The sequence below is a fragment of the Aethalodelphis obliquidens genome, unplaced genomic scaffold (assembly GCF_003676395.1).
Source record: "Aethalodelphis obliquidens isolate GAN/ISIS:26980383/991018 unplaced genomic scaffold, ASM367639v1 scaffold46, whole genome shotgun sequence".
In the NCBI taxonomy this organism is placed as follows: Eukaryota; Metazoa; Chordata; class Mammalia; order Artiodactyla; family Delphinidae; genus Aethalodelphis; species Aethalodelphis obliquidens.
Window position 1 is genome coordinate 12,431,961 of NW_020837990.1, and position 27,363 is coordinate 12,459,323.

At 37.4% G+C, this 27,363-nt stretch overlaps 1 protein-coding gene across 1 annotated transcript; it reads right to left on the reverse strand.

The window, feature by feature from the left end:
* Positions 1-2,919: 2,919 nt before the first annotated feature.
* HOATZ (HOATZ cilia and flagella associated protein) lies at positions 2,920-26,097 on the reverse strand. Its single transcript, XM_027082362.1, has 6 exons — positions 25,871-26,097; positions 25,348-25,386; positions 24,793-24,863; positions 5,972-6,031; positions 5,307-5,359; positions 2,920-3,119 (listed from the first exon to the last, which is right to left on the reverse strand). The coding sequence occupies exons 1-6, from the start codon at positions 26,094-26,096 to the stop codon at positions 3,062-3,064; spliced, it is 507 nt and encodes a 168-aa protein (XP_026938163.1). The 5' UTR covers position 26,097; the 3' UTR covers positions 2,920-3,061.
* Positions 26,098-27,363: the final 1,266 nt, after the last annotated feature.

Genomic DNA, 27,363 nt, shown 5'->3' on the forward strand with positions numbered 1-27,363 from the left:
AGAGGAACATAGCTCAGATATGCCACTGGTCCAGGTATATCCCGAAGAAGATATGTGGGGCAGAGCTGCCTCTGTCAATCAACGGACATGTAGCAAGAAGCAGACCTGCCCCTGCAGCCTGAAGCGGAGCTATCTGGCCAAACTTAGATCAGCCAAATCCTCCGTTGACCTACAGATATGTGCGCAATAATAAATGTTTATGATCACTTTGTTATTCAGTACTGTTGCAGCAATACCTGACCATTACACTTGGTAATGCAGAGAGGTGTCACTGGGGGAACACTGGTTGCTGAGAAGGCTCATAATGTAGAATTTTTCTTGGTAAAATTGTCTTGGTCCAGGGTCCAACCCTTAGTTTGACAAGCTCAAACCCAGTCTAAGTGACTAATATATTTACCTATTGAGAAATAGAATCATCAGGTAAACCGATGTTTGCCTTGGCCTGTTGAGCACATACTCTCCCTCTGGGCGAAAGAAGATTTCTCAGTGAGCATGGAATCAGAGCAAAGGGAATTAGCTATATGGATTGAAAGTTTAGGCTTTGATAGCCTGCTATGTCCATCTTCACAAGAGAGAGCTATCTGTCTGGCAGTGAAAAACATCACCCTGACAGGGTAACTTTTATTCTTGATAATGCTGAGATGAGATTACTAATTTTGTAACTTTCTAAATTTCCCTTCTCTAAGCCTGATTACCTTCCTTCTGTTCAAAACATTTTTTCTCCAAATAGTGTTGTGGCAGAAACATTTCTTTTAGTGATAGAGTCCTTGAATTCGAACTAGGCAGGTGTCCCTGCATCCACCCCCATTAAAGACTATTTCCCAGCCTCCCTTGCAGTTTGGTGTGTCCCTAATGATTAAGTTCTGACCAGTGGATCACTGGCTCCGCTGCTGGCACTGTGAATGGGAGATGCATCGTACGGAGGTTACGTCCAGGACTTGCAGGTGGAGGCCAGGAGTGAAGTGCACGGTGGTCCTAAATAGAGCTGGAGCCCTGGAGCTGCGTGTACATCCCTGAGTAGGTCTGCCAGTTGGACAATGCAGAAGGGACAAAGTCTTAACCTTCTCTTTTCCAATATATACCAAAGGGAATGATCTTTGAAAGTGAGGGAGATTGGCACTGGGATTATGTCCATGTGTATAAGACAAAGGAATGTTGAACCTAAAGATCTTTTTTGATCCATCTCCTAGAGTAATGGAAATAAAAATAAAAATAAACAAATGGGACCTAATGAAACTTCAAAGCTTTTGCACAGCAAAGGAAACCATAAACAAGACGAAAAGACAGCCCTCAGAATGGGAGAAAATATTTGCAAATGAATCAACGGACAAAGGATTAACCTCCAAAATATATAAACAGCTCATGCAGCTCGATATTAAAAAAAAAACAACCCAATCAGAAAATGGGCAGAAGACCTAAATAGACATTTCTCCAAAGAAGACATACAGATGGCCAAGAAGCACACGAAAAGCTGCTCAACATCACTAATTATTAGAGAACCGCAAATCAAAACTACAATGAGGGGCTTCCCTGGTGGCGCAGTGCTTGAGAATCTGCCTGCCAATGCAGGGGACACGGGTTCGAGCCCTGGTCTGGGGGGATCCCACATGCTGCAGAGCAACTAGGCCTGTGAGTCACAACTACTGAGCCTGTGCATCTGGAGCTTGTGCTCCGCAACAAGAGAGGCCCGCGCACTGCGATGAAGAATGGCCCCCGCTCACTGCAGCTAGAGAAAGCCCTCGCACAGAAACGAAGACCCAACACAGCCAAAAATAAATAAATAAATATTAAAAACAAATAAACAAAATAAAACTACAATGAGGTATCACCTCACACCAGTTAGAATGGGAATCATCAGAAAATCTACAAACAGCAAATGCTGGAGAGGGTGTGGAGAAAAGGGAACCCTCTTGCAGTGTTGGTGGGAATGTAAATTGATACAGTCACTATGGAGAACAGTATGGAGGTTCCTTAAAAAACTAAAAATAGAATTACCATATGACCCAGCAATCCCACTACTGGGCATATACCCAGAGAAAACCATAATTCAAAAAGACACATGCACCCCAATGTTCACTGCAGCACTATTTACAATAGCCAGGACATGGAAGCAACCTAAATGCCCATCGACAGACGAATGGATAAAGAAGATGTGGTACATATATACAATGGAATATTACTTGGCCAGAAAAAGGAATGAAATTGGGTCATTTGTTGAGACGTGGATGGATCTTGAGACTGTCATACAGAGTGAAGTAAGTAAGAAAGAGAAAAACAAATATCGTATATTAACGCATATATGTGGAACCTAGAAAAATGGTACAGATGAACTGGTTTGCAGGGCAGAAACTGAGACACAGATGTAGAGAACAAATGTATGGACACCAAGAGGGGAAAGTGGAGGGGTGGTGGTGGTGGTGGTGGTGTGATGAATTGGGCGATTGGGATTGACATGTATACACTGATGTGTATAAAATTGATGACTAATAAGAACCTGCTGTATAAAAAAAAGTATAAATAAATAAGACAAAGGAATGTTGAGCCAGCTAGTCACAGAACTAGAGGCAATTCACTTCTGACTTTAGACATGTTCCAGAAACTGAGTAAACCAAATTTTGGGAAATGGATTTTTTTTTTTTTACTGCAAGAAGACTTTAAAGTTTTCAGGACTGACCTTTCATCTCTATTTCCTTATTAACTGTTTTTACTGGTGGTCTGCAAGTTGAAGCACATAAAGCCCCTGTTTCTTGTTTATCTGATATTCATAACATAGACCAAATATAGCAATTTTGGAAATACCCTTCAAATGAAAACAAGATAAAGAGGAGTTTGTGAATGTATAAGATGAGAGAGACGATTACTGTGTGGTACCAAATACAGTGATATTCACTAAGTAAAATAGACACAAGTATTCAATAACTGGTAAAATTCCTAGAAGTGCTACATATTTAACTTTTATTTCTTTGTCTAATTTAACTGATTCCAATGATGCTGATGTAAGAGCAGGTTGTTTCAAAAGTGAAGATCTAAGTGAGCCATCCTCTCCCATGTGTCAATCAAATTAGTCCAAGGCTTTGACTTCTTCCTGGTCTTCTTTATCTGACTCTGAAATCACTTTCCTGTTGGCAGTAACATGAATCAGTTCCAATACACAGAACTCTGTAGTTGTGAACACAACGTGGCATGAAAATACTTTTGAAAGTTTCTCCAATAAAGATTTGCTGTCTTGCATTCTGACTATGCCTTAGATTTTGCAATCAAGTGTAAACATCTGTGTGGGAGGAGTGGTCATTCCACTGTCAAGTGTGACCTGAAGGGCACAGGAGCAGACTTCCTAAACTTAAATATATTGTGCTCACCTGAGTCAAACCTCTGAGATTTCATCATTGGTGATTGATTTCTTTGGATGACCCATTGTTCCTTCTTGTCAGCCCTCTTTTACGATGCAAGTATTGGATAAAAAAACATAGTGCCACTGAAACTTTACTATGTACACACTTTCTAGTTCTTTCTTTCTGACAGAAGGGGACCTGGAGTATCCTAAGATCTGATGAAGGAGTGATGGTAAGGGCATATCTGTATATGTGGGGAAAGTTTGGGTAGATAGGAAAGGATGGCGGGAGGAAAAAGAGGGCAAAATTAAAATTGTGTTTAAGATATTTCACAAATTTAAAAATGTTTACAAATTACTGTACAGTATAGAAACACCACTTTCTAAATTAGCTAATGCTGAACTACATGACATTTTTTAGCTAAAATTTTTTGTTACAGGGAATTCCCTCGTAGTCCAGTGGTTAGGACTTGGCGCCTTCGCCGTCGGGCCCAGGTTCAATCCCTGTTGGGGAACTAAGATCCTGGAAGCCACTTGGCATGGCCAAAAAAAAAAAATTTGGGGGGGTAACAAATATTTTCTGAATTCCTACATGGAGGCAGTGTGCTAGGCACTTTGGGTGACCCAGTTTCTCATGGAACTTACAATATAGTCATAGACGAGTAAAAAATATGTGAAAAGTTAAATAACAACTTAAGAGATAATAAGAGTTGAATAATTATAAAATATGGGCACAAAGTAGTGCATGACTAACTGCCAAAAGAATGGTGCAGACAGTGACTGTGTAAGAAGCTCATGGGAAGAAGATGTCATAGTGAAATGGAATAGAATTCAAGGCTTCAGGACACAGGAGGGAGGCCAACCTGGTACACAAAAGGAATTAGGTAAGCACTTAAATCATTAAGAGAATTATCTGTTCAAGTTGTGAAATACTGTTTTACTCTTAGGTGAATCTACATGGATAGTAACAGGACTGTTCTGATCACTCCTATAAAAATATGCACAGAAATCTAAGGTACCCAGACAGATCTGTTGATACAATTCAAGTAGCAATCTTCATTATCTGAATCAGATAAGTGAACTTTTGACTGGACTAGTTTTGCTTCACCCTTAGAAGCTAAGTCAAATCATCTAGCTGAAAAGCAAGAAATTAAGTTGTTGAACATTGTATAGACAATATAGCCAGGTGATTAAGTGATCCTTCCATTTTTTCAGAAGTTTTAAAAATCAGCATAGACATATTAATTTTTCACTAATAACATCTGATAACATTCAAGGAAGTCGGCCTCAATACCAATTAGATAAGAATAAAAATTCTATTACTTTTTGTTTTTCCCTGAATGTAGTATGCAAATAAATATTTGTCAAATTAATGTCGAGTTAGCCACATTGGGTTTCAATCAGAATACAATAATGAAGACATTTACATTTTTTATTAGGGATTCTTTCGTGATTAACCAGTGATAGCCGGTTTCCTTTAAACTCTTCTGGACCATGTTCCTGGTGCTGCTCTAACATTATTCCGGTGATAAGGCTATTAACCCATCACTGTGAAGCTAGAGCCCTTGCTACATGAACTTAGATTTAGCAAGCTTAGGTATGCCTTTGGTGGTATCAGAGTCGATAATCTAGAAGACCTGCTGATCTGCCAAAGATGGCAGGGCTAGGTGTGGGTAGGGGATAGGGGTACTGAAGGGGAGTGATGGCAGGTGAATACAATTACCCAGGATGAGAAAGGAGGGGAAGAGAATGTGTACAGACTCGAGGTTGATCTACTCTCCTGTTTGCACCAGTTTATACTTGCATGTTGCACAGACATGTAAGTGGGCACAGGCTTTAATGTAGATGAGCAGAAGAAAGTTTTCTCAAGGCAAGAAATCTCTAAAACAGTGGGTGGGTTTTTAGAAGATTTGAAGGTAGGGAGCAAACTGATTAAAAAAAAAAAAAAGCACTTCTTTGACAGAAGTAAACTTACTTTGCTTTGTGTACTTTGGCTTTTGGTTTATAAGGAAGGGAAACCAGTTCTTTCTAAAACAAAACAAAATAAAAATAAAAAAGGAAAATTTTTAGTTCTTGCACTGACTGAAATTTACTTACTTGAAAAAAATCTGAGGTAAAATTATCACAGAGTTTATAATGACCAGCTTCTTAAACCTGGAGACTGTGGGGTTAGAAATGGTCCAGATTAGGGCATTTGGGGTTCATTTAGGAGAGTGTGTTTGTACATCCGGAAGTGTATGCGGTGCTATTGCTTTTATTGTTTTTTCCTCTTCATTTAGCATTTGTTTTTGTAGGACCTAAGCAAGATCAATCATTGTAAAACAAATACTAGCAATGAAGTAGCCCATGTTAATATCCTACGGCTTTACAACATGTGACAATAAGCCCAGAGACAAGAGCACCATTTCTGTGCCAGCAGAGTTGCACACTGTGGAGATATCTTTGGTTTATCAAGGACTGTCAGATTATCTGATGTCTATGCCCTGCCCCCTCCAGCATATAAAAGGCTCTGGACCATGGACACCAAGATTTAAGGAGTAAAGCTATAAAACCTCTCAGAATTTGCCATAGTTCATATCACCACCACCCCCACCCCGCCCTGCCCCGAGGTTTATCTGAATGTCTCACTATCAGTCTCACCGAGATCCTTTCTTCTCTTTGTTTTTTTAAGAGTTGGATAATCTCATCTCTCTTTTTAGCCTGTTTAAAGGAAAAAAAAAAAAAAAGAGCAGATGAGTCTTTTGACTCAATAATAAAGCTATGTGTCCATGGTGGGGGTAGGATTTTTTCCATTTTCCTTCTTGTATTTTGGGGCAGAATTAAAAATTCTTTCCATGATAGTTTTATACTTTTCATTTATAACACAATTCAGTTTTTATTCCAGAGGATGTTGCTTTACAAAATAATTTGAATTTGATTCTAAATGGAGAGAATTTTTCTTGCCCATATAATAACTTTTATTGACTTTACTACATGAACCATACTAAGAACTTGATATGTTTTATCATTATTTTCTTATAGTAACTCAGAATTTTGACATCACTATCATCCCATTTTATATATGAGGAATGTGAAGAATACTAAGGTTAACTACCTTACTCAAGGTTTTAAGTGGCAGAACTGGATTTGATACCAGCTCTACTTGAAAACAAAGCCCAAGCTATTGGCCACCACACTAAATTGCCACTAAATGGTAGCAAGACACAAAATCAGCCAGCTCAAACAGCATGCTGCCATGGACATCCATGGCAAGAGGGCTCTTCTAAGTAGCATACATACAGAACAGAATCTCACACGCCATTGCTCCTCTGTCTTAAGATATTGAGACATGCGCATCCTCAGGTTAGTTTTCTTAAGAGTAAAAAACAAAACAAAACAAAACCCCCCACTATTTTAGTGCAGGCACAAAGATTTATCAAGATACAGACTGTATACAAAGAGGCAAATATGGGTACAAAATTTTTTTCATAGAATACAGTTATGTTCAGTATTGGAGATGGCGAGGCAGAAAATCGCATCTGGAGTGTTTGTGAACAAGAGGAGAAAGAAATCTGAGAATCTGACAAATCAAACTTGTAGGTTCAAATGGCCAAATAAAATGAAAGAAGGTCTGCTTAGATCAAGGCTAGAAGGAAGATATAACTGAGAATGGACATAGATTTGTCATATCTCGGTAAAAATTCTGTCATCTATCCATCCATTCAAATTTATTAAGCACTGCATTATTTTCCTAGGGCTGCAGTAACGAAGTATCAAAATCTAGATGGCTTAAAACAACAGATATTTATTGTCACATGGTTCTGGAGGCTAGAAGTCCAAAACAAGGTGTCAGCAGGGCCATGCTCCCTCTGAAACCTGTAGGGGCATCCTTCCTTGCCTCTTCCTAGCTTCTGGTCATTTGCTGGCAACCTGGGGCTTTCTTTGGCTGGCAGCTGTGTAGCTCTAATCTCTGCTTTCGGTGGCATGTTGCTTTCTCCCTGTCTTCACATGGTTGTCCTATGAGGACACCAGTCATGTTGAATTAGGGGCCCACCCTACTCTAGTATTAACTTCTTAACTAATTTTAAACACAATGATTCTATTTCCAAATGAGGTCACTTTTCATGGTACTGGGGGTTAGGACTTCAACATGTCTCCTTTTTTGGTGGGACACATTTCAATCTGTAATGAGCACCTATGATGCAACATTACTGTGCTAGGGGCTGAACAAAATACCATTCTTGCCTGCCAGGTGATGGCAGACTTGTGGAGAAAAAGACAATAGTCTCACCTCACATATACTACAACGGGATTAGAATAGGATGAAATAAGAGAACCGAGGAGGTTCAGATGAAGGTGTGTATGTATCTGTGGGGGAAACTCAGAGAAGATATCCCAGTGGAGGTGATGTCCAAGATTAGGCCTGAAAGCGTAGTCACCAGATAACAGTACAGATGGGATGGGGAAGAAAGCTTTCGAGGCAGAGGAAACAGGGTGTGCAAAGCCCTGGAGGCTGCATATTACTAAGTAATTCCTCAGGATGAGTCTTTAGTCCTCATGGCTGCAAGAGAAGCTGCAAAGCTCAGGCACGCTCCACCGAGACGTGGGAGGAGGGGCTGTGCTGCTGCACGAGTAATCGGCAGAGTACACTGCTGCTTTGGCTTTGCTTCGTTCCGCTCAAGTCATATTAATCTTGCCTTTTAAGAGCCTACAGAGTTTTAATTTTATTTATTTTGGGACAAGATTTCTTCTTTTTACTTGAATTTAAGGCATCATGTATCACAGAGATTGAAAGGAAAAAAAATTCAGGGTCTTTTAAAAACTAAGCTTATTTTTTTTCCAGTTATACATATACAGGTATCTATTCTTTTTCAAATTCTTTTCCCATTTAGGTTATTACAGAATATTGAGCAGAGTTCCCTGTGCTATAAAATACGTTCTTGTTGGTTATCTATTTTAAAAGTATGGTAGTGTGTATATGTCATTCCCAAACTCCCAGTTTATCCCTCCCCTGCACCTTTCCCCTTTCGTAACCATAAGTTAGTTTTCTGTGATTCTGTTTCTGAAAAACTAAGCTAATTTAAAACTACCTGTCAATTTGCTATGGATTGAATAAAATAATGTCTATAGAAAAAGACCTGGGATATTTTCAGTGTAGATATTCAATGTTAGTTTCTTTTCCCCCATTACACATGTACTCAGTGGGAATTAAATGCTCCCATACTGTGATTACACAGCACTTTATACCCTTATTACAGTATTGATCTTACTTTCCCTGCTTTATCTCATAGTTGCTACCATGTCTCTTTCAGAGTGTTACTCATCCTTTTATCCTTCCTTAGAGCTTAACAGTGCCTTGTAAATGATACTCAATGAATTTTTGTTGAATTGATTTGTCATTATATATGAATGAACCCATTACACTAATGCACAATCATTAGTCTAAGCAAAAAAAAAAAAGTTTTAGAAAGTGAAATTAAACAGTGGGTAAGTTTAGTTCTTAAAATCCCCTATGAACAAAACTATATGATTATTTTCTGTGTAACTATTGGGTAGTCACAGGCAAGTTATATTGTCATAATGCTTCTAATATAAATGAACAAATATTTAGTTATAAGACTCTAAATAATAGTAGAGTAAAAAAGTCATTCATTTAAATTTTGATTTCAGGTACTTTTTTATTATAATGGATTATATTATATTACAAAAGTTAATCCGTTTTTTAATATAATGCACCAGAAACAAAGTTTTCAAATATGATTTGATTTCTGCTTCCTGGACATGTTTCCTGGGAATGCATAACAAAACTACTGTAGGCAACTGTGTCATCAGAACAAAAACAGTGCCAACTATTCTAAGAAATCTCTGCCATGATAACTAAATACATTCAGTGGTAAGAGAAAATTCTTACAATTTACCTTATTAGTAGGGATAAATAATTTACTTGTTAATTTCATAACAACAAAAGAATTCTCATTTCTAACCATGGTGTTTCGGTTGTGTTCATTAATGGAATTTATAAGACATTTAAATCATTTATTAATTCTTAAAATAATAGCATAAGGGGGTCAGAATTTATAATTTTTTTTCAGTTTTTGTTGTGATATAACTGGCATACAACACTGTGTAAGTTCAAGGTGTACAGCGTAATGACTTGACATGTATACATATTGTGAAATGATTAGTACTTGAGTTTAGTTACCATCCATCATCTCATATAACTACAAAATTGTTTTTACTTTTTTTTTTTTTTTGCGGTACGCGGGCCTCTCACTGCTGTGGCCTCTCCCGTTGCGGAGCACAGGCTTCAGACGCGCAGGCTCAGCGCCCATGGCTCACGGGCCCAGCCGCTTCGCGGCATGTGGGATCCTCCCGGACTAGGGCACGAACCCGTGTCCCCTGCATCGGCAGGCGGACTCTCAACCACTGCGCCACCAGGGAAGCCCTTTTTTAACTTTCGATGAAAACTTTTAGGATATATTCTCTTAGCAACTTTCAAATATACCAGTACAGTATTTTTTATTATAGTCATAATTTGTATATTATATCCCCAAGACTTATGTATCATAATATATTTATAATATTTTAATGCTGGATATTTTCTTATATTATACATTTTAGTCATATTACTTATAGTTATATCCTACTCCCGAAAAAATAAATTACAGAATAAAAAGTGATTTTAGTAAGTTAGGATATGATCATTTATACATTTAATATCTCATAGAAGGTTAATGAATTTTAGTGCCACTTCAAGGATTAAGCTGCTGAGTTCTCTATTTTTGGCTTTTCAGAGCCAAACAATTTGGGTGGTAACATAGATTAGTGGAGTCAAATACATTTGGGTCTGAACCCCAATTCTGCTCTGTGATTAATGGCAAGTAATATCTTAACTATTCCTCCTGGTTCCTCCTTTCCTCCTTCCAATGTAATCACTATCCCATTGGTTAGAGGTTTGTGACCTTGGGTAAATCAAAGAACCACTTCTCTGAGTATTGATTTCTCATCTATAAGGAAGGTTGTGAAAACTGGAGATAATACAAACATTGCTTAACAATGCATGGCATACAGTGGATATTCAATAAATGGTAGCTATTATTATTATATAAAAATTTTTTTCCAATGCTTTCAAAATGTGAAAGAGTGGGAAAAAGGAGGAAAGGATGGATTACCCACCTTCTGTGTACAGGCATGGAGGATTTTTGATGATTCAACCTCTTACCTACAGGTGAGTTAGTGACTAGAGTTGGAAGGAAGAAAGGAGAAACAAGGAGCGATATCTAAGATATTACTTGCCCTTTATGCAGTAGAAATTCCTCTACAAATTCTCCAGTGTATTATAAACATTTTCCTCAGTTAAATTTCAGTTATAAAAAAGCTCTTAATAAGCACTAGACTCTAAAAGAAAGGTCCTTTCTTCTCAAGACCTGGTTCTCATATGAAAAATACGTTTCTTCCTTGTATTATGATTAAAAATTTTTGACTGAAACATTCATCAAAGATAGCATATGGTAGTGTTTATTTCTCTGATTACCTATCTACATTACCAAAAGAAAATTTCTCTTGACCACCACAGTATAGGAGACTAATTACTGAATTTAATCTTAAGAATATCTTAGAAGAGTATTGAACTGGTTCCAATTCAATAAGCTCTTTGCTTAGTTACCTGGCAACCATCCCGATACCTAGAGAATCTAGAAACTCTTGAAACCAGTGTGGTATAGTAGTTAAGCACATTGGCTCCACTGTCAGATGGACCCAGGTTCAAACTGTCTTTACTATATTTTAGCAGTGTGACCTTGAAAAAGTCACTTACATGTTTGTGCTTCAGCTTCCTCATCGGTAATTATAAAGCTTCTCAGACAAAGCTGTTCTGATGATTAAATAAGGATATGAGTAAAGGACTTAGAGTATATATGCTGTGTAGTTAGTTCTCAAAAATATTACTATTCTCTGGTGAGAGGAGCAGATGGTTGGAAAAGGAAAAACACTTGAAGAAAATAGACTAGGAAGCACTGGGGGAAATATATTAACTCAAGTAGAAATTAAAAAGTATTTATTCTTTCCATTGGCTATCAATGCAATACATGCTCATGACACAACCATTAAAACATGTGAAAAAAAGCACATAAAGGAAAATAATATTTACACAAATTCATTGCTGAATCTAAAATCTTAATATAAGTTTAAGATTTTAAAACATGTAAAAATTTTAGAAGAACCCTAAAGGACCTCTAAAATAAATAATCTAAGGATTTAAAGATAATACATCAAAGGGAGAAAGGCAGCTAGGGGAGCAGCTTAATGATCATGATACAAAAAGCATGCTCAGTGATGAAAAGCAGATAGCAGTTCATCCAATTAAAAATAAATGGAGATGTAGAGGCAGGAACAAACTTAGAGTTGCTGAAAGATGGCGATAAGCCTCGCTTGACTGGGACAAGATGTTTGTTTTGGGGAATAGAGGTATATAGGATAGGATAGTTGAATGGCATCATGCTGAGGACATTGACATAAAGATAGCTCTGTTTATACTTGATTTAGTAGAAGATAGGAACTATATTTCTGACCTCAATATTAATAAGTTAGAAATAAAAAAGAGATAAGAAGACTTCACAGATTTGGAAATTAAAAAGCATACTTCTAAATACTTCATGGGACAAACTATAAATCAAAATAAAAATTTAAAAATACTTAAAGTGCAATAATAATGAAAACATTAGATAGCTTGTGAGTTGCAGCTAAAATAGTACTTTGAGGGCTAGTTATAACTATAAATACTTATATTAGAAAAGAGATAAAGTGGAAAATTAAGAAACAAAGTGAGAAGGGAAGGAAGTTAGAATGAAAATAAGAACTAACCCAAAATTGAAGGGAGAAGTAATAAAAATCAAGAACTGATAACATAGGAAACAAAAATAATGACAGAGGATAATAAAAACAAATGTTGGTTTTTTGAAGACTATTAAAATAGATAATCCTTTGATATAATTACTTAAGAAAAAAGGATGCAAATGATTAGAAATGAAAAGGGGTAATAACTAGAGCTCAGCAGAGAGTACAAAGATGATTAAAAACACCATGAATCCTTCACACAAATAAATTTGAAAATGTAGATGAAATGGACGATTTCCTAGTAACTTACCAAACTATTGCAAGGGAAAAAAAGACCTATTTACTCAAACATGAAAACAAAATAAACAAACCAAACCTATAGTACTTATGCAGATTAGCGCCATATTTTTCATTTCAACTAATTTTAGTCAATATTTAGCTCATTGGTTGGGCTTGCCTTGGATTGAGTTGGGTCTACTTGCTGTACTATCCACTACTTCTAGTAACCTTGGCTTCTAAGTTAGCTTCTATACCAGAGTCTTTTTCTAGGTTTCCAAGAACTGTTGCAAAGGGTGTGTATATAGTGGAATATAGTAATATTCTTTTCTCCCTTGATTTTTGACAGGGTTCTAATTGAGAACCCTGACCTGCACTGATCTAGAGCTGCAGAATTATCATGACATTTACCTCTTAATCTATATTTGTAGAGAGAGGCATTATGATAAAATTTAATTATATTTTATTTATGTGCAATGGTTAAATTAACTTTGCCCACACATTTTGCTCCATAGTTGAAATTTCAAAATATACCTTCAGTGGTAATTTTTCTTTTTGCAGATGATGAAGATAGGGTTAAGAAAAATATGTGAGAGTCTCTTTACAGTATGAGCAAGCCAGTCTTGATTGTGTCGTTTAATCAGGATGTGGATACCTGGGTGACCATGTCTTTCATAATCTACTCATCAACCTTTGAGATTTACCACTTTGGTCAAACCATTTCATTTAATGCTAAAGCTTATTTTGTACTTCCTAAAATTTTATTTTTCAATTATGGGTTAAAAAAAGAGGGAAAGCAGAGAAGATAAAAACAAACTTTCATTGGGTACGTGCTGGATGTCAGGCTTTGTGTAATTCCTTTAATCCTGAGGTAGATGATATTATTGTCTCCTTACGAATAGAAGGAACTCAACCAACATAAAAATTAACAACTTTTCTCAGGGTCACTTAACATTAATTAGGTACCTAGTAACTGCCAGAGCCAAGGATTCAAACTCATTCTCAGTTCTGTTTGACTCCATGCTTCTTATGCTATACTACTTAAAACACATAGTAGAGATTGTGGCACACTTACACACACATACACACACAGTTAACAGAATGGTTTCTTTATTCAATCTTGATTCTGGAAATGAAGAATTAATTAGGATTAACCATTGTGAAGAAGACAGTCTCTGCTCTCACAGAAAAATTTATATTCTAGTGGAAAATGTGTGCTATGGGAATACACAGCAGGGGGAGCTAATCCAGAGTGAAGTCTGCTTGATCAAAGTTAATTTATTTTATGGAATCATGTAGCACTTTGCAAAAAGTGGTTAAAGGGTAAAGAATAGTTAAACTATAGTGGTACCTATAAACTGATGAACTTTCTAAGATCTTATTTAATGTACACTAAATATTTATGATGACTTTTGATTATAAGTATAAAATGAGAATTACAGTACATTCCAATTTTAGAATATTACCTAAGCAGAACCAAGTTCTGTGGTTTTACAGAGATTAGAGAACATTATCTGATGTTTTTCTTGAGGCTCCAGAATTTAATTTTTATCTCTATGCCAATAATTGCAAGTTAAATGCCCGATGGAATCACAAGGGAGTCTTAGTTCTTATTCTACACTGTCAATCTTCAGTAGCTTCTATTCCTGTTCTGTTACAAAATGCAGTTGGGGAAGGTTAGCATTACTATTGGCTTAAGGTAAAACTATGTCTCACATTTGGGCTTGATTCCAAAAGGCAGTATGTGCCTCTTGGCCTGTTGATTTTGATAGCAGAATGCTTCAACTGTGAATTTACTCTATGAATTTACTACCATTCCCTGTGTCTATTAATTGAAATCTGCTATGTAGATTCTACAACTTCCATATAGTAAATTTATATCTACTATAATAATAAGATGCAGAACTGTTGGCCCGCAAATGATCTACCATGTACTTTAAAAGATAGCCTGACTAATCAGAGAAAAGGCTTTCTCCAGCTCTAATCTGATATTTAGAAGGTAGATCTAAAGGCAGTCATCTATGGGAGTGGATGTTAGAGGATTATTAATCGGAGGGAGGAAGAATGCTGACTTGCAGAAAAAAATGCACATCTAAGCACATTTTCATACCTCCTGAAAATTGCCTGATCCTGGCTCAATTCCCAGCTTGGGCATATATAATTTTCATTTGAAAAATAGTGGCTTACTAAAATGAGAGAAACATATCAGTCATTACATAAAAGGGAGTCAACAATTTTTCTTAAATGTTGGTTTTGATAAAATATGAATTTATCTGTTTTGAAAAAGAAAAAAATGTGTATTTTCTTGGTTCTGTTACATATTTTTTCTTAATTCTGTTACATATATTTTAATGGAAAACCAATAGTAATTACCTGAAGAGCATAGCTCTTATTTTATTTTTTTAAATACTTTTCCTTTTTTAAATATTTATTTATTTATTTATTTATGTTTAGCTGCGTCAGGTCTTCAGTGCGGCATGCCGGCTTGTCTCCAGTCATGGCTCATGGGCTCCAGAGCGTGCAGGCTCAGTAGTTGTGGTGCATGAGCTCTGTAGTTGTGGCGTATGGGCTCCACAGCGCGTGGACTCTGTAGTTGTGGCACACAGGCTTAGTCGCCCCGTGGCATGTGGAATCTTAGTTCCCTGACCAGGGATGGAACCCACGTCCCCTGCATTGGAAGGTGGATTCTTAACCACTGGACCACCAGGGAAGTCCTGCATAGCTCTTTTTAAAAACTGCTTTACTTATTTATTTTTTAAATTTCCCCAGCTTGTTTTTAATTTTTTAAAATTTTTATTGGAGTATAGTTGATTTACAATGTTGTGTTAGTTTCAGGTGTACAGCAAAGTGAAAAACTACTTTAATGTTGCTTTAAAAGGCACTTATTTTTTAAAAAAAGCAATAAGTGAGATTTGAACTTTCATGTTGAGAACAGTATGAGCATAAAATGAATTATTACACCTTTAAATTCAATAAAGTATAGATATATTAAAGATACTTCTATATGTGATTGAATTATATACTATTGATGATTCGGTCTACGATAATTACCAAGACTTGTCCTTAGCAAACAAGTAACTGTTGAGTCTTTAATGTTTTCATCATGTTGATGGTTACACAGATATGATGAATGGGTGAATGGGACTGACCTCATCTTTCAGGTATGTCTCTCCTGTCCTGCCCATTAGGTTGTATGAAGGAGAGGGTGGGGGATTCTCCATCCAGATGACTCTATCTCATCTCTGGCCCATACTTCTCTAGCCCATATATTTAGCCCACAGGCCTATTTGACAGCTCGAATAGGCTTATCATTGCTTATCTCAAAGGCACACTCCATGAGTCTAAAACTGAACTTCTAACCCCTTCCGCCTTCCCCAAAGCCCCTAACACCTGACCTTTATTTAACGTTCCTTGTTTCAGAGAATGGCACCATCCATCCTGTTGTGCAAGCCAGAAAACTATGTTATCTTTGATACCTTGCTATGCCTCACCATCCATATCCAATACACAACTGAAGTCCTACTTATTTTACTTCCTGAATATCTCTTAAATCTATCTACTTTTTCCTAATCCAAGCTACCATCACCTCCCAACTGGATGATTGCAATGGCCTTCACTCTGGTTTCCCCACTTCTGCTCCAGCCACTTTTAATTCATTCTCTTGAATTTTTTCAAACAAATCTGATATTATCATCCCCCAACTTAAAACCTTTCAATGGTTTCTTATTGTTTATGTACTATGGCCTAACCTTCCCATCACCACACTGGCCATTCAGCTTCGGACATGCGCTATGCTGTTTCTACGGTCCGGAGTGCTCCCGTAGTGCTCCCTCCACTGCTCCTTCTGGCCTAATTAATGCCCACTCTTCCTTCGAATCTCAGCTTAACCTTCACAGAAATTCTCCCTGACTCTTTTGGTTGGATCAATACTGCCCTATTAAATGTTCCTCTAATATCATGTAAAATTCTTCATAAGTATCTCTCTCCTTAATTAAATTGCAAGTTTCAGATAAGGACAGAGTTTGTATCTTGTTTTTTGTTGCTGTTCATCATTGTTCTCCAGTGCCCAGCACAATGCCAGGTGTACAGCAAAGTGAAAAACTGCTTTAATGCTTGCTTTAAAAGGCACTTATTCTTTAAAAAAGCAATAAGTGAGATTTGAATTTTAATGTTCACTCAATAAATATTTGTTGAGTGAATCTTGCACAATTTTTCCAAATCAGATTCTCCTAACTTTTGGCTTGGGGTCTTATCCTACTGTTGATGTCTTTGCTTGGCTCTTCTTGCCTGAGCTTGACATTGTCTCTTCAGCTTTGGCCCTTTCCTTTCCTATGTCTCTTCTTTTTTTAAGGCTACAAACTTTTCAACTGCTTTGGGCAAACATTCTGTAAAGTTCAGTTTGGCCTTCTGACCCTACACTTCAGTGCAGGGCCCTCACCTGTATGCATTGAGACCCATACAATGTCCAATTCAACTTCACACATAGAGACTAATGTCTACACCTACTCCAACATCTACATTATATCTATTGGGAACATTTATGGCCATAAACCCCAGAGAATGCAAAGGTAATATATAAAACTTTATAACCACAATTAAGAACTATCTTTTTTCTTTCTGTTTTTACTTATTCAGTGCTCTAAAAATTTATTCTTTAAAATAAAAGTTTCAAAGTTTAGATAAAATATCTTAAATAACTTCTAAGTTTTTTCAAATAAATTACCAAATTAGTGTTACAATGAAAATATGCCTTTTTCTTCCTTAAATAGTTAACAGAGTTTATCTCAACAATAGAATCAATTATTGGTAAATTGATTTTTGATCAGTATCTTTTGGCTTGGCCAAGAAAAAATTACTATAGTTAGGTGAATTGTCTCATATATTGATGGCTCTAAAGTAGTTTTCTGGGTATGGCAGTAGGGAATGACACAAAAGTTTAGGGATGTGATTGGAGTTTGGGGGAAAGGTACATGCTTCTAGGAATTTGCTTTTTTTTTTTAAATTTTAAAACCAAGCCTATCTCTGCACCAAATTTCTACTATATAGAATATTGTCTTGTCCCATGTGTTCAAGTCCTTGTCTTGTTTCTTTGTCTAGTATCCCCGACACTCTGGGACAGTGGCCTTGACTTATTTTCTACTCCTGATGCTGAATTCTAATTCCCACGTCAAGATTTCTTTTACATGCTGTTGAATCTTGGCACCATGATCTTAAATTTCCATTTATTGCCTTTTCCTGGTATCGCTTCCTTCAGAGAACTGTTAATGCTCATTGACTGTGACTTTCTTCTGTGGCCTACAGACTATTTCCACTCTTGTCTGTTGCTTGCACAACCTTTTCACAAGTGACTACGTGTCTGTTCATTACCTCTGAATCTGTGAGGCCTCTGAGTCTTGGTGAATCCTATTTTGGACCGTCCTCCTATTAATGAGTACCTCATATGCCAGCCAGCTCAAGGAACTGGACTATCATGCAGGATTCTGGTCCAGACAAGTTAACTCATCTATTTATTCACTCATAAGCATTTATTTGGTAGGTTAGGAGATCATCTGATATTTGTCAGGTCCTGTGCTTATAAAGTCGAAGAAGTCATGATCCTTTTCCTTAAGAAACTTAGAGCCTGCAGGAGAAATACCTCAACTACACCACAGTACATACCTCAAGTACACCACAGTACTATATGTCAGTGATTATGACTGGGGAATGCACAGGGTACTAGGGAAGCGCAAAAGAGGGGGCATTTATTATCAGCCTGGGGAATATATAAGGATGAGGAAAGACTTGAATGTGACTATTTTTGAATTGTTTTTAAATACAAGTAGGCATTAGCTAAAGGGAGAAACAGGAGAAAAGCATTTCCAAGCGGAAGAAACTGTAGACTCATTGTCGCCAAGCTGATCATGTCTCCTAGGTTCCTGCCTGTCTTTGATCACAACATTTCACCAATGGATCAATGTATAGCCTTGTTTTATGTGTATTTCTCTTTATAGACACCTTATTTAAAATACCTTGTTGATTCATCAACATTGAACTCATAGCCAGCAGCACTTATAACTCATGTCTGAATAAAGCTTATCTAATGCATGTATTTTCTCCATAAGGCATATCCCAACCTGCTTGTACTTAAGAACACTAGACAGTACTTCAGCACTTGGAGGCTATTTAAAACAGTGAAATCATCAAAAAAAAAAAAAGCAAAAAACGTGGCATTTAATAAACTGCAAAAAGGATACTGTTCACAGTATGAGCTGAAACAAGAAGGCAGAACATTGCCTTGTTCAACCTCAGCTAGGAACATATGTGTTGGGCAACTCAAATTTTCTCTGCTCTGTGAATGTCCTCCAATGACCATGAAAGTGCTTCAGGTATTGATTTTGGGGTTACAAATAAACTGTTGCTAGTGAGCTAGTAAGTGAATTTGCAAATATGGAATTGTGAATAATGAGGATTGACTATATTACCAACACAGTGGCTTGGGGAACTGCACAATCTCAGGAGCCAAATAGACAAACGGCTGTATCACCTCAGGCTCCGAGGGTATGCTTGACCACACCTATGGTGACTAAAATACCTTAGCATAGAAAGTGATTAAATGGTGAAGTAAATATAGATACATAAAATTTTAAATTTTCTTATCTGGCTCCAATATAACTTACCTACATATCTTTTCATCTTGATAGAGGCAAAGGGAAAAGGCAGATTATGGATTTGATTTCAGGTATGTTGTATTTTCTGAGTTACCTGATCCACAGAATTACCCAGTTCTTCAATAAATTCTATTTGATTCACCCTACTGCTAATAAGGTGTTTACAAATTTGAACAATAAGGCTTCCTGTAGCTGGAATCAAATTGATAGTTCTGCCTTTATTTTAAAAAATACACCATCCTTTTTTGCTTCATTCTGTGTTCAGTAGTTTAATTTAATCATGTTTTACCAGGAGATAGATAGTATGGGTCCTTGCCTAATTGTACTGCAGGGCTTAAAATGCTTTTATTTTGTTCTTAGGGTGAATGTATACAGAAGAGAAAGTATACAGATCTTTGGAAAAAAGAGGATGCAATGCATTTGGGGCATGACCCTAACCAACTCTGGGGCTGGGTCTGCCTGGGGCAATGAATTCAGCTATTTGATCTCAAATCTCATTTCTTATCCTGAGTATCTTTTCATAGATGTTGCTAAAGACGATTAAGAGGGGAACCTCACCTGTCAACTGAAAATGTTTCCCAAGATTGAATAACGTTTGAAAACAAAGTGGTACAATAGAGGATTTAAAAGAGTGATTCATATTTATGCAATCTTTTAATTATCATTTACTACCACAACATTTGCTCGTTACTGTGAATGCACAGTCTGTTTTTATGATTCTTCCTCTTGAATTCTTTGACAAATTAGGAACAACAAGAATTTAAATAAGTATCTTTTGTTGGTGAAGGAGAAATCCACCACTTCCTAATGGTATTTATTTTATGGAGGAAAAGGAACTTTGTTATTATTACATGAGGGCAGGAAAGCAAAATTAAAACAAAGCCAGATAACACTGTGACTGAGAAAAATTTGGTTTGTCTGGGAAGCCATTCCTGGGCAATTTGACAACAAAGAGGATTTTCTTTTATCTGAGCATCCTGGGCAATGACACTGAGGAAGTTTATTGTATCTTTGGTTTGGCTCTACAAAACTGACTTATAATGATTCTGAGCATCCCTTTGAAAGTGTAAGATAATGGAGGATAATGTTAAAGTTTTCCACTTTCATGATTCGGTGTCTAAAAATACACCTTTGTGAAACTTCTTAGACTCTTTTTCTAAGAATGTTCTCATCATAGCATGATTTGCTTCTGGTTTATTGAAGCACCATATAGCAAATTGACTTTTGAGGAAGACTTACACTATGGTCAGTATTGGTTGTACAGGTTGTGTGACTGAACAGATTAAAACCCCATTCCCAATAAAGAGTATATATTTATTGTTGTTCTGCAGATTGCATATTTTCCTTGTGAAAATCTTTAGTTTATATTCACTCACGTTAAAACTCTGATTCCAGATGGACATTTCTAAATACGTCATCTATATACATGCCTTAAAGTACTGCTCTGATCTTTTCTTCCTCCTCCCAGCAAATGAATCATTTATAATTCTTTTCATAAAGAGATAATCAGCTAAAGAGCTTTCTTAAAGGTGGCAAAACTAAAAAGCAAATTAGTTTTATGATTTCAAAGAATTAGCTGACTATTCATTTCTTATAATGTTTTCAGACTACTTTAGAACTCTCAAAGGAAGAATAATGGTCCAGTAGAGTGCTATAAGGTTTCCTTTATGGACATGGTAAGCCATTTAATCTTGACAGACTCAAATTGTTCTTGATTTTCTGCCATGGATATCCATCGCAGAAATAGTACTTGTGATTAATAGCATTTTGTCCACTAACCAAAAGCATTTATAACCTGGAAAATATTCCAAAATGGAGGATAACATTAAAGTTTTAAAAGTTTAGTAACTGAAAAATCAGTATCAGTTGGGGAGAAAAAGCTATAAAAGTACTTTTAGGAGAGACAGAGATAAATTTTTAGATTTTCATTAATTTTAAGGAGAAAGTGGAAGAAAAAACCTTTAAGAGACTTGATGGGAAATATTTTTTCGCTTTTTATAATGAAAATTATACCAGGCATTTTACTTATACAAATGTATATGTTCAAAATATGTAGAAGATTCTCAAATTGAATAGATCATTGTAAATGTTTTATTAGTTACCTAGAACCTCCCACCTCCCCATTTATGTTCTGCCATTAAGGTAAGAATTCTAGGATGGTGGTGGCAGCAATGCAGAGAGAGTACTACGGACTTAGAAAAACAGCAGTATCCAAAAATAGATTCTATGTCTTAGTGATTACAGGGAGTCACATTTCCTCCCATCATATATAGACCCACGAGGTAAAAGCAAAACCGAGATGCGAGGGGATATGCTAAATTGGTCCTAAAGCAGACTTGCAAACAGACTAGCTTTGGGGAACATTCTTGCAAAAATTGCCAGCCTAGAAAAATTTGCCAGATGTGTATATGTACAAAAGGCTAACCCAAGTGGTGTTATCACTGTGTACAGCATATGTTCACTGATTAATTCAGTTATGCATTTATTTATTCAATCAACAAATATCGATATTTACTGAGTTTCAATAGCCGGAAAAGCACGAGAGTTAAGTAAATAAGAAATGACCTCTGCCCTCATGGAGGAAAAGAGAGTTAACATTTGTTGAGAGAAAACAACAGCCCAGCGCTTTACATATCTTATACCAACTCAATGAGGGGGATATTTTTATCATTCCTCCTTCTCTACCTGAGGAAAGCTGAGTCTCACAGGGGTTAATTAAATAGGCTGCTCAAGGTCACTCATATAGTAAGTGGCCGAGTCAGACTTCCAAACCCTACGGTGCCTGGAATTTAGCAGGAAGGACAGAAAACATACCTATAACACAATACCTATAACACAATTACCTATAACACAGATCGTGACTTGCTCTGAGAGCACAGAGAAGGGAGCTATTCATTCTGTTGTCTCTAAGTCCCCTCTGGGAAAGCTTCACAGAGAAGTTGCATTTGAGCTGGGCCTTGAAGGTAAATGGGGGACAGCATTTTAGGTAGAGACACGAAAGTGCATTGTAGGTTGAAGAAAGAGCATATAGTCACCGTTTCTCATACTTGTATTCATACCACAGTTTTGAATTTTAGAATATTTGGCAGCATAGCTGAACAACGCCGTGGCCAGCAATCATTACAACACAATGAGTCTCACAGGCTTTGGAGTTAGGAGACAGGCTTTGAATCTAGGCTCGGCCACTTACCAGTTGTGGGAACTTTGGAAAATCATTTAAGCCTTGTTTGATTAAATGGGAATAATCATCATGAGGCTATTTTAAGGAGAATATGAGTTGATGCATATACAGTGCTTACTTTAATATATATAGCACATGGTATACACCCACTAAATTGGGTGTTATGAGTACCACATCACAACAGTATCTGAGGATAGCTGTAAGAGCCTTCAGTTATTACACAATTCTCTTGCTTTTTTCACCATGGCATTGTTTGACTAGAACTGTATCGTACCAAACTGATTCAGCTCTCCTATATACTCGCAAGGCACAGTTTCAGTAATATTCTCTTTCTATCCTGCTGGCTTGCTGCTTGGTTAGGTCTCTTATCTTGTACTCTCAACATAATAGAATCTTCTTTATACTGCATTGCAGGACCCACTTGACTTAATGTACAATTTGGCAGATATCACAGTATAATGTGCATATTTAGGTTTAGAAAAAATATATTTTACCCATTTACCACTTCGGTAGCACATATGGGGAGGGGTACATAATATGCCCAAGCCTAGTGGTGAGAACCAACAGTACCGAGTAGGCTGCATTGGGGGTAGGATGGGGTATAGGGGAAGGAGGAAGGAGAGTGGTAGAAGCCAGTCAGGTTATAGTCAGACTGGAAAAGAACTTGAATACCATGCTGGAGAGTCTGGTCTCCATCCTGCAGAAACGGAGAGCCAGGGGAAAAAGAACAAAAGTAGGTGTATGGACTGAATTGTGTCATTTCCACCCCCACTCCTGCAATTCCTATGTTGAAGCCCTAACCCTCAGTGTAACTCTATTTGGAAACAGATCCTTTAGGGAGGTAAAGTTAAATGAGGTCATTAGGGGCCCTAATACAATAGGACTGGTGTCCTTACAAGATGGGGAAGAGACACTAAAGCTTTCTCCCTCTGCCATGTGAGGATACAGTGAGAAGGTGGCCATCTAGAAGCCCGGAAGGGAGGCTTCATCAGAAACCAACTCTGGAGGCACGTTGATCTCAGACTTCCAGCCTCCAGAACTGTGAGAGAATAAAATTCTGTTATTTAAGCCACCTGGTGTGTGGTATTTTGTTATGGCAGCCCTAGCAGACTAATACAGCAATACAGCACAATAGGATTTGGGTTTTAGGAAGGTAACTAGTGCAGCATGGAGGATATTCTTTTTTTGCTCAACTCTATACATTCTTTGAGACTCAGTTCCTTTGGGAAGATTTCTTGACTCCTTAAGCTTGACTTTGATGTCCTTCAATGTGTTCCCATAGTATTAACTGCATACATCTATCATAAAAATGTATCATAATTCCTGCCTTTAATTGGCATTCTCCCCCACCAGATTATAAACTCCTTGAGATCAGGGAACACATCTTGTCTTTGTATTCCCAGCATCTAGTATGGTACTTGGCACATGGCAAGATCTCAATAGACATCTGGGAATTAATTAAGTAATTAATAATAGAAGAACCTGAGGCAAGGAAATCAGTTCTAAGACTACCATTAGCAGAACATCTACTTGTAACTCATCATATTGTCTTAATTGTTTGACAAAAGATGAAAGAAGTTGATAATAGTTTGTCTTTAATCTTTTATTTCTAATCCCTTCCAAAAATGAAATTAAAATGCGCTGAAGAAGTCAACTTTTAATGATTTTTGCTTCACTGAGAATTAGGTTCCCTTCCCATTATTAAGTGCTGGTATAAATATACATTATCTAATATCCTCAAGAGAGAATAAAATGCTGACTATTTCTAATCACTTAATTTTTTTGGAGGAATCACCAAGAGTCCACAAAGGAAACTAATGTGATCAGCAAACTCAAATGCATTGTTCTGTAATTTATGTAGAATTCCCAATAAGTCTTTTGGACTTTGCCAATACATCTGTTGATTAAAGACATTTGGCCAGACGAATCCTCTATCTGCTTTTATAGTACAGGAACAGTTAGAGGAATGGAATTTATCCATTAACCAAACAAAATGTTTCTATAAATCACTGTACTAATTGTTGAGTTAGAGGTTGTGCCTGCAAAATAAAAGCAAACAAGGGATGTTGCCAAGAAGAGACACGTTCAGTTGATTTGACAACACCCATGTGTTTAATTGCAGCCTTTAGGCAAACTGGCTCTAGATGATGGACTCATTCCTCTGATCATTTAATTTTGACCTATTAAGTCAATTCTATTCAGTTTTTCCTGTTCTTACAATATTTCTGTTCTTACAACACTGTATATGGTTTGGGGCCTTATTGGGTGGAAAGTGTGTGAATCCATCTTTCCCCACTTCCCTCTGATTTCATTGTTCTTACACATCCTTGGGCTTTTGCAGAGACTGAGAATAGCCAAAGTTTAATAGAATTTCTTAAACTTTAATTAAAATTCTAATAAAGGTTTTCCTATTGCTCAAGCTGACATACTAGAAGCAGAAAATTTTTATATACATACGTTAAAAAAAGAATAATTGGGATGAGTTGGAAAATAATAATGAAATTTTAATGAAAATCAGATGACTTTCTGCAATATTGGCCTACCTTTTGGAGATACTTTTTTTTCTCCTCAGATTCCTGAATCTTTAGGGTTTCAGCAGTGACATCTCTTCTCTCTAAAGAAAACAGAATCAAATACAATCTAAAATAATTTTATCATGATTTTACAATAATGTTGATAAAAAATTAAAGTTTAAAAGGCAATACATAAAGTTGGAAGGTAAACACAAATACGTACTGTCTTGAAACTTTATGAACCAGATTCATAAATAACTGGAGATTGAATTAATTAGCTCTGGCTGCAGGGAACCTCTAATCTCTTTAGAAGAGGAGTAGCCCGAGTCCAGAGACAAGAAAAGGTCTCTAAACAGAACTTACTTGAAGTATCATAGATTACAATTTCTACATTCCTACTCAATATGTTATAGGAATTTAGGCATTTTCCTCTGGATAAATGGGGTGGTCTCTGAGGCAGGGTCTTGGTATGCAATTCAGAAAGTTATGCCAAAGGAAGAAGTTGTATCTTTACACTTATTACCTATTTTTTTTTTAAGAGTCTAGGAATTAGGATATTGAAAGGTGTAAAACTTGGTACTTAACTGCTTTTCTCAAGGAAAAAAGGCTGGAAGTAAATTTTCTCTAAAAAAATACAAAAGGGAAGTAGTCATTGGAAAAACCACAGCATTAAAGGTATCTAATTTTTCTATACCTGTAAAAATTGCATAACAGTTTCCCATCTTAGGCCTTACAGGTTAGGGAACTTGGTTCCTAATGTTGACTCTGCCTTCAACCTTCTCTAGGGCTTTCACTTTGGAACTCTATTATGTAAAAAACCATCCTTCATATCCTTTCGGCCAACATATAACATTTGCCCAGATTATTCTATACTGTTTAGACAAATAGATGTCATAACCAAGGGATATTTTCAGATGGACTTTTAGATGTAACAAAGATACCACCGATCATTTTGGGGTGGAAGGATTGCTGGGAAGATTTTAGAACTGTTTGTACAGGGTTTTAGACATTTAGAATTAGGTTCTGCAGTTTCTCCTGGGAGGGGCTCTGGTGTCTGCCCTGTGTTTAGGGAGGAGGCAGAAATCGCTGACAGGAGGCAGCTACTCACCAAGCACACTGCCCCTCGAGGGCCGCGCCACCCGCAGACGCTGACTGCTACCTCTGGACAGCACCAGCTGAGATTCGTTAGGGGGATACATTGATGCCCCGATCCAGAACTGCTTGGCCAAGTTGGCATCGCGATCCGAAGAGCCGGTGAACACCAGTAATCCCTGCGGGTGAGTTTCACACGACTCCTTTCGGCTGCTAAGACCGTTGCTGGGCCTCGTTTCCATGTCAACTCAGGATGCTTCTCCAAGCTCCCTTGCCCTTCTCCCAGCCCCACCCCGCCCACCCCACCCCCAAGCCTCCGCCGGAAACTCGCTAAGTTGGCCACAACCACGGCCGGAAGCCCTTAGTTTCCTCGATAGAAGCTGGGGTCTAGCGTGCGCGCTTGTGCGCCACCTGAATCCCACTTCTGCAGTGATCGCAGACTTCGGGACCAGTCCAAGCCTTGGAGTCGAGATAGGAGAGTCAAAACATCAACTTTGAGGCGTCTTGTCCTGTTGGAGTCAGTGGGGGAGCACTTCAGCTCTCTTTTACTCTGAGTTAGCCTCCTACACCCCACCCCCCCGCCCCGCGACCAGCTTCCTTTCCCCCGAACTATGTCTAAATAAAGCTTCCCTTAGCTCCACCGTCCCAATCCCCTTTCCACACCAGATTGCTGTAGCTCAGCACCCTCTATGGGGAAGTTCTGGGCCTGCAGTGGTTGGTGAATTCAATAAGGCAGCTAACAACCTAGCCTATGGAAGCTAGAGGTGTGAACTGGGCTGACAGGCACCCCTGTATATAATGTTTTATACACTTTCCCCCCTGCATCCTTTAAGACCAATCTTACGGAAAGACGGTCGATTTAGATTGTAACATCAGTCCCACTAAAAGCTGCTTAGACTGCAACAGTTGTAAATATATCGGATGAGTGGACCCAGCCCCTTCATGAAAAACACTATAAAAATTTTGGTTAATGAATTCTTATAAAAATATTAATAAGTGTATGTGCATAGCTTTCCCGGGAGATCTGGTTAATCTAGGAACAATTTAAGCATTTCAGCGATAGGAAAGTTGTAATTACTGTGGCGGGAATTGAAATGGACATCATAAAACCAATTTAGGAAAGGAAATGGACACATTGGTAATAACCACAATTTAGTTTCCTTATGGCCTTATGGTTTCCATAGTGACCTTATGGCACTTTATGCTTTCAAGATATTAATACAGTCTCACAGAAAGATAGCTCAAAAATTGATAATTACAAATCTATACAATGACAGTCAGCTAAGGAGAAAAATCCTATTCCCCAACATATCCGAAAATTTTTTGGTTCAGAGCCTGAAGCAATATTGAAAAATTGTATATAAAGATATACATATATTACATATGTTGTATATTTATCAGCCAACATGTGGATATCTCTCTTGGCTGACCTATTGAAAAACAGGCAATGGGTAATGTTAGCAAATTCCAATCCCCCCAGTCCCCCCCCCACCCCCAGAACATTGATAT

What these genes read in the sequence shown, in the direction of transcription:
- HOATZ (XM_027082362.1), bottom strand. Translation starts at nt 26,096, where the DNA reads ATGGAAACGAGGCCCAGCAACGGTCTTAGCAGCCGAAAGGAGTCGTGT. An exon ending in TTTTTTCCTTGAGAAAAGCA is followed by an intron (nt 24,864 to 25,347) that starts GTTAAGTACCAA and finishes TGTTTTCTTTAG; the next exon opens with AGAGAAGAGATGTCACTGCT. An exon ending in GCCAAAGTACACAAAGCAAA is followed by an intron (nt 3,120 to 5,306) that starts GTAAGTTTACTT and finishes TACTGCCAACAG; the next exon opens with GAAAGTGATTTCAGAGTCAG.